At 35.8% G+C, this 8,573-nt stretch overlaps 1 protein-coding gene across 7 annotated transcripts in view; it reads left to right on the forward strand.

The window, feature by feature from the left end:
- The window catches only part of Kiaa0825 (KIAA0825 ortholog), a 422,676-nt gene that overhangs the window by 41,142 nt on the left and 372,961 nt on the right, over positions 1-8,573 (forward strand). For 4 of the 7 annotated variants that reach the window (XM_029468196.1, XM_029468198.1, XM_029468197.1 and 1 more), the window contains exons 1-2: positions 3,107-3,195; positions 5,720-5,870. In XM_029468196.1, the coding sequence (XP_029324056.1) occupies positions 3,186-3,195; positions 5,720-5,870 (161 nt within the window). In that variant the 5' untranslated portion in view covers positions 3,107-3,185. Of the gene's footprint in view, positions 1-3,063; positions 3,196-5,719; positions 5,871-8,573 lie in introns of those variants that run through there. The other 3 variants (XM_021180151.2, XM_029468200.1, XM_021180150.2) reach the window with 1 other exon arrangement.

Consider the following 8,573-nt stretch of genomic DNA (forward strand, 5'->3'; position numbering starts at 1 on the left):
TCTACAGTGATCTGCTTAAAAGGGTGGAGTAATACCTAGTGATTCTTTTACATATATATGCATATACATATAAAGGTATATATGTAAAATTATATGTCTTTAATATGCTTTGCATACATATATATGGAGAGAGAGAGAGAGAGAGAGCGCATATTATAGTAGGAATGTTTTCTAAAATGGCTTTGCCTACCATGGCAAATCTGTCATAATACAAGGCATGCCCATCTCAGGAAGATCACCTTTTAGTTTTTAGCTTCTCTCTGAAATGGCTCCTAAAATTTCCCAAATTTGCCTTTATTCCAAGTTTTGAAATTTATTTACCACACATATGATGTCTGACACTGATGCATTTGGTTATGAGAAGGAAAACTGTGTTTCAGAACCCCCACCATGTATCTGCTGTTACATGTCAGATCAAAAAGAAGCTATTGGTAGCCAACTATTCAGAATAATGCTCCTTTCAGGAGCCTGTGAAACAATGCTGTAATAGACAAGTAGAGAGGTAGGAGGGCATAGTGTTTAGTAAACTGTGAAGAGAAGAGACTGTTTCACTGAAGGAGTTGCCACTAGTACCATATAGACTAAGTATGGTGAGAAATGGAGCATATGTTGTCATTTTTGTTGTAAGAGTAGAAGCAAAAAACAGACTGCACTGGATTTAGAATGGAAAAAATACAGGGTTGGGAAATGCAGCTTTTTGGTTAAAAAATGGATATGAAATAAAAGGGGTCCCAAAGAGGATTTTTTTTTGTTTGTTTATTTCTAAAAGGCAAAGGACTTTGAACATCTTTATAATCATTTCAAAGGGACATTTGATGAACTAAAACTAGTGATAATTCACAAATCAAAGCTCTAGAAATCATAAAAGCATACTCCAAAAGTAGACCTTTTTTTATCAAATTAATTCTAAGCTAATTAATACCAGTATTAGTGTTTTAATATTACCACTCTGAATGGCTAGATAATTGTTATAAATAATTTAAGAAGAAAAGTTCTGAGTGGCAAGTTAATTAATGTTATTAATAATTAAAGAGAAAGCCTAAACCCCTAAAATATATATGATTTCCTTTAGAAATGCTCATTTTGATACAAAGTATGCACTAAATCCAAATCCCTATTATCTAATTATTTTTTATTATTAATTTAATTTATTTTGAACACTTTGTATTCCATTCCCTGACACACACCCCATCCACCCTCCGACTGCTCCACATCCCACACATCCTTTCCACAGCCCCTGTCTCCATGTGGATGCCCCCACACCCTACCTCACCTCACCTCTAAACTCCCTGGGGCCTCCAGTCTCTTGAGGGTTAGGTGTATCATCTCTGAATGAAAACAGACCCGGGGTCCAGATTCATTGAGACTGCTGGTCCTCCTAAAGGATCTCTCTTCTCCTCAGCTTCTTTCAGCCTTCCCTAAGTCAACCACAGGGGTCAGCTGCTTCTGTCCATTGGTTGGGTAAAAATATCTGCAACTGACTCTTTTAGCTGCTTCTTTGGTCTTTTGGAGGTCAGTCATGATAGAAACCTTTTTGTGAGCACTCCATAACCTCTGTAATAGTGTCAGGCCTTGTGACCTCCCCTTGAGCTAGGTCCCACTTTGGGCCTGTCATTGGACCTTCTTTTTCTTAGGCTCCTCTCCATTTCCATCCCTGTAATTCTTTCAGACAGGAATAATTATGGGTTAGAGATGTGACTGTGGGATAGCAACCCCAGCCCTCACTTGATGCCCTGTCTTCTGCTGGAGGTGGGCTCTAAGTCCCCTCTCCCTACTGTTGAGAACTTCATCCCTTCTCCCTTTGAGTCCTGGGAGTCTTTCACCTCCCAGGTCTCTGGTCCATTCTGGGGGTGTCCCCCCAACCTCTTATTTCTTGAAGTTTCCTGTTTCCATTGTTTCTGCTGGCCCTCAGGGCTTCAGTCCTTTTCCTTCACCCAATACCAGATCAGGTTTCCCCCAGACACTCTCCCCCACCCAGTTCACTTTCCCTCCCAGGCCCCTCCCACACTCCCTCCCCACTTATAATTGCTTTCTTCTCTCTTCCAAATATTAATGGAGACATTTGATGAATGCGTGTAGAATGAGTGAATGCCTAAAATGTTGATAGTCAGAACTTTTTTTTTCCATATAATATATCCTGATTACAGTTTTCCTTACCCAACTCATTCCAGATCCTCTCCAACTTCCCACCCATGTACATCCACTCTCTTTGTCTCTAATTAAAAAACAAAAAACAATCATCTAAAATAATAAAAAATAAGATAAAATAAAATGAAAAAAACAAATAGGCAAAAACAAACACACAAACAAATGAGCCAAAGGAAAAGCATAAGAAGCACATACAAATGCAGATACACCCATATTTACACAGAGAAAAATCACATATAAACACAAAACCAGAAACCACGATAAATAAGCAAAAGGCATATAAGCGTAAAAAAAAAAATGCCCAGACAAAGCATCATGAAGAGAAAAACAAAACAAACAAACAAAGACTCCAAAAATATAATTGATTTGTGTTGACTACTGTTGGGCATGGGGTCTGGTTTGTATACCTAATGAGAATCTCTTGGAGAAAACTAATTTTTCCTTTGTAAATGGATCAATACTAGGTAGAAGTGCTCCTGGAAAATTACATTTGTTTTTGCACATAGAAGTAAGCCCAAGGTAGATAAAGCCTCTAAGGGTTGTGCAGCTCCCAGGTCTGTGGCAACCAGAATGGGCACATGGTTGTAGCTCTGCAACCCTTCTTACAAGTGGTTACTATAGCTGTGGTTTATTCTGCAGCTTTTTGTTATATTGAGAAAAGCAACAGGATATTTAAGCTGTCTGTGGCCTGATGTATTTTTCAGCTTTCAAGCTACAGATAAGTTTGAAAAATTATGCCATTTAAGTAATAAAACTTAATGAGCTTTAAAATACCCTAATTCTCAAACTCCTTTATTCCACTGAGTCTGCAAATAGAAATCATTGGTTTTCATACAGTATCAACTTGAGGGGGTGTGTTCATTCCTGCATCCTGTTCCTCATTTTGTCATCTCTTGTTTTTTTCTTGTTTCACAGAATGGATGCCTTACAGGAATATTCCCATAATTCATTTGACCTGCAGTGTCTGTTAAATTCATTTCCCGGAGATTTGGAGTTTAAGCAGATCTTCAGTGACATTGGGGAACAGATAGAGCAAAATGCTGCAAGGTAACTATTGCTACTGTTTATGTCAAGGTGTTTCCATGTCTTCTTCACACAATTATCTGGTGTGGGTTTAGGATTATCTCTTGTATAGCCATGTTTTTCTTACTACTAACTTCTTAAAAGATTTTGGTTAGTCTGTTCTCAAATTTTGAACATAATTGTCTTCATCTGGTCTTTACTACTGTGCACCTAAGATTCTCATTTGTACTGTATTTGTTGGCCGTAAACTCCCAGAATCTATTTATCTATTCCCCACACCCCAAACTCTAGAATTGCAGATGTTTTCCACAATGCCCAAATATGACATGTTTGCTATAGTCTGAACACAGGTACTTTCTGATCCATCTCGTCAAGCAGTTGATTACCTTTAAGAAGTTATAAAGTATAAGCACCTCTAGGTGGATTCCAGTTATTACATTGTTATTAATTTTTTTAAAGATTGCAGTATCACAGATTTTTCTGGGGTGAGGGTGATGACGGTGATTTGAGGCAGGGGTTTTCTGGGTAGCTCTGGCTCTTCTACTCACTCTGTAAACCAGGCTAGATTTGAACTCAAGAGATATGCTTGCCTCTCTACCTTTCAAGTGCTGCGATTAAAGGCTTGATCCACCACACCTGGCTCCAGATTTTCATTAGTACATTTTGAAATTAGAATTCTTGGCTTGTATGATAAGAGAAAAAATTTAAATTTAAGACTAACGTATCAAAAGAAAATAAATGATGGTGTCAGGTCACAATTGCTGAAAACAAAAATTACCAATTACTTTGGAGCAAGGCATATACATGTCTGTAATCCCAGAAGTATGGAGGGAGAGGCAGGATAATAGCAGTAAGTCTAGGGGCTACGTAGTGAAACCCTGACACAAGGTTAAAAATATATACTTATAATTGATTTTTAAGGCCAATGCTTTAAGAAAAAGGCAAGGAGGGAAATCTTTTCCTTTAATTTCAATGCATAAAGTTAAACTTCTTATTTTTAATTTGGTTTTATATATATGTGTGTGTGTGTGTGTGTATGTATGTTAAATGTAACATATATAAACATACACTGTTAAATACATATTTAATATAAAATAACTGTAAGAATTTAATGTAATTGTGTTTATATAACATTGGTGTTATATATTATTTGATAATGTTTCCAACCTAAAGAAATAAAAAGAACATTAAATAAAATAGATTAACAAGTTATTTATGTAACATGCAGAGCTGGTTATATTTTTAATAGAATATTTCCTTTGTTTTGGCCCCATCAAATCAAAGTAAGACATTGAATGATGGTTTTGTTATATACTACTTCATTACTTGCTAAATCTCTCTCTATTTAGTTTCCTTTTCCCACTTGATCAATAAAATCATATTTAAGATTATCATAATGATTAAATTTTTGCATTCATAAATTATTATTTATATTGAAATTTGATGTTGATTTTATAAGAAAGTATACTATGGAATACAATTCTTACATTATAAACCTTTTATTGCCCATATATTAAAAATGAACCTACAGCCTCAAGTGACCATTGATTTTCACCAGGAATAAAAGAAGAGGGTGTATGTGCTGCATTCTACATTTAGAATCAAGTCTATTTTTCATCAAATTCAATTATGTTCTTATTATGCTCTAGAGAATAACCATAATAGTATAGAGTACATATATTTTCAAAAATAAAATACTGAATAATAACTATGATTCGTAAGAGTGTAAATCATTTATGCACTCCTGTATTACCTTCTAACAGAATAGCTTTTAGAAAATTGTATGTCGTGACAAATCCGTTATGCTGCACTTGTACTTCAGTAGTGAATTACCTACCCTGGGCATTTCGTAGTTTAACAGTTGTGTTTGTCTCCTGGTGGTGCACACTGAATGAGTAATGAGCATCTGTCTGATGTGAATTTCCCACATTATTTTTAGAAGGAGAAAGACATTAGCAATTCCCTTTTAAATATAGTATTTTTTTCTTATACTTAAATTTTCCAAGCTGTATTTCTTACAGTGACCCTGACAACTTAAGTGTGAGTTCCTTTTCCCTCTTCCTAATGTCATCAAGTTTTATGAGCCACAGGGTCTTTCACCTTCCCACAGCAGTGATTCACCAGAATGGACCAATGTGCACAGGTCACTGACCTGTCACCTGTCAAGAGAGCTAAGCTTTCTCTCCGGTCATTCTCACATGAAATTCATTTGCACTCAAGCTAAGCTGTGTGACTTGTACTTTAAGGAGAGAAGTCAGAGGCAATGAGTTACTTATGTGTTTAAGCACATATGACAACTGATAACAAAGGTGTAAGTAACCCGTAGTGGATGAGTACTATGGATTGGACCCAGAGTGAAATATGAAAGTTGCATAAAGCCTTTGAAATGTTTTTTTAGCTGACGTCAACTTATTAGTTTAATAAAATATGGAGGTAGAGAAGTTCTTTTGGGCTTATAGTATGGCATGTAATGATTTCTGTCCCACTTAAACACATACTCTGTTATATTTTTAAAACCTTATTTTATTCTTCTATTTTCAAATCATAGACAACTTGTTTGTAGCTCATGGATCAAATTTTGCTGACACTGATATAAATGTCTGCTCTTTTCATCTCTGGAAATCACCACTGTTACCTGGGAAATTACCATATGTCTTAGTCCAAGAGATGGGAGATGTGACGGGACAAGGCTGTTGTGAGTGAGTGTTGTATAAATGCATTGCATTATTTAACATAAGATGATAGAGATCCCATAAACCCACTTATATTCCACATCACTAATATTTTCACTTGTAAATTTTTCATTCAAGTTTCTGACATGTTAGTTTACAGGTCTACAGAGAGGGAAAAAAACAAAAGAAACCTTTAAGTAATCTACAAACCTTGGGCTTTTCATGAAAAATCCATTAATCTGATGATGTGCACACACATGCAGTCTATATGTTTTGTCACTATGACAAATTGCATGATATGATATCATTTTGAAGAATAATGTGGTTATTATAATTCTGGCTGTAGTTTGTTATTAATAATATCAAGAAGATAAAATTAGTATTTGATTCTTTTTTTTCTTTTTTTTTAACTACCTATGTTTGCAGTCTGGTTTGGACTTCATACTCTGTATGACACAATCCCTGTCACATCTCCCAGCCTACTAAGCAAGACCAGGCTATAGGAAATGAAAACAGAAAGGGCCACTGCTTTGACTCTCACTAAGACTCATCATAACTCACAAGGCCACATTGTCCTTGCTTCTGAGCAGGCCCATTCCAGCATTCCTTTCCTGACACAGATGTTGGGCTTTAAACAACTCAGTCATGTACACAGTCTCTGACCAAATTTATAGTTCTTACTTTTTAATGTTTGTCAATTATCCTAGTGTTGCCTAGTGTGTATGTGTGGGGGTACCTGGGGGGCCATGGAGGGGGGACTTGGTTAGGAAAGAAATGGTAAAAGTGATACAATTTTATTTTAATTTAAAAACTATTAAAAATACACAATAAAAGCAAAGAAATAAAAATTTTCTTTGAGCTTGCTACATGCCTTCTGTAGGATTTATGAAAATAAAAGTTTCAAAAATATCCTAACATTTTGTGTTAATTGGCACCACCTGCAAAATAGTTTCTCTAATGAGTACATTAAATTATGAGCATAACAATGAATTGTTAAAGGTCAGTTTAGTACTATGACTACTTAACAGAGCTGCAATAGTAGGTTCTCCTTTAGAGCCTATGGCCCACAGTATCTTGACCCCAAGATACTGAAGGCATGGGTTTTGTCTTAAGGAGAGTGGTCCTTAACCCTGACAGAAAGTGGTTGGTTACTCCCATGACATCCATTGTACCACATGTTCTACCAACTTTCTCTTCCCAGGATTGTAATTGGGTGAAACTGATGATTGATTACTTTTATCCTTGCTAACATGCACAGCACCTTCTAGCACTGTGGAAGCTATCCAGTACAGCTGTGTCTTCCAGATGGGTTTAGTTCTTAGGAAACAATGTTTTTGGACACAGGAGGCCTGTTGCACATATAAGCTCACAGTGGTTATGACAACCTGCATTAGCTGGCTACAATCTCAGCATAGAGCATTTGGAGGAGGTAGGACCAAAGTTTCATCTCTTGCTTGAGAGCTATTGGAAATTGCTGGCTACTAAGAGAGTGAAAGATAGTTTCCTTTAAGAGTCCTAATAGGTTGACCATACTCTAGTGAAGTATATCAACAACACAAAATGTGCTTTACATGTTTAAAACTACAACAAAACACACATGCAGGGTCCTGGTAAGTTGACAACACTCGGTGAAATATATCAACAGCACAAAATGTGCTTTGTGTATCTGTGTATGTGTGTGTCTCTGTGTGTGTTGTGTTTTGTGTGTGTGTGTGTTTTAAAGAAAACACAAGGTTGGGTGAATAGAGAGGGTGGGGTATATATGATTAAAATTCATTGTATAAAAATAAATAAAATAATAAATAATAAAACAAAATATAAGTAAATAATAAAGTAATAAAAATAATAAAACAGAAAAATATTCTAAAAATGAAATTATGTATACATGTATTTTTGCCTTATGTCTAAAATGTTCTTTTTGTACGTTTTACTTTTTTTTAAAAAAAAACAATTTTATGATTTGATTGATAAGATTAGATTTTAAATGTATAGGAGCCATTACAAGAGCTCAGGCTTAGGTTTTAAGATTTTTTGTTGTAAGTTCTTTCTCATATTTTAGTATCCTTTTATATAATATCTACTACCAGGACAAGCCATGTCAATACTTCTTATAGGCATGGTCAGTGGCTCCTTCCTTCATACTTCCTTTGCACAGTGAACACACTACTTATCAAGTCTTACTGGAGTATAGTTATTTACTTACAGGTTTTTCTACCTAGCTAGACAGAAGTTCTTTAGATATGAAAAAAGGTGTCATACTGTATGTATCTCTAGAATGTATTACAGTCCCTACCATATATATTCAGCATTCATTTTGAGTCTAGCAGAAAAAAATACCTCCATTAATTAAGCTGTTTTTACAGTTAAGGAATCTAGGAGTGAATGTTGAATGAGAAAATGCCTCAAAAGTTCTTCGAAAAATCATACTCAATGGGTTAGGAGAGATTGCTCAGCAGTTAAAAGCATGTAATATTCTTGCAGAGGACCTGGGTTTTGTTCCTAGCACACATCAAGTGATCCACACTGTAACTCTCGTTCTGTCTTAGTTTGGGTTTTACTGCTAAACAGATATTATGACCAATGCAAGTCTTATAAGGACAGCACTTAATTGGGGCTGGCTTATAGGTTCAGAGGTTCAGTCCATTACCATCAAGGTGGGAGCATGGCAGTATGCAGGCAGGCATGGTACAGGAGGAGCTGAGAGTTCTACATCTTCATCTGAAGGCTGCT

Source organism: Mus caroli, chromosome 13, assembly GCF_900094665.2.
Source record: "Mus caroli chromosome 13, CAROLI_EIJ_v1.1, whole genome shotgun sequence".
In the NCBI taxonomy this organism is placed as follows: domain Eukaryota; kingdom Metazoa; phylum Chordata; class Mammalia; order Rodentia; family Muridae; genus Mus; species Mus caroli.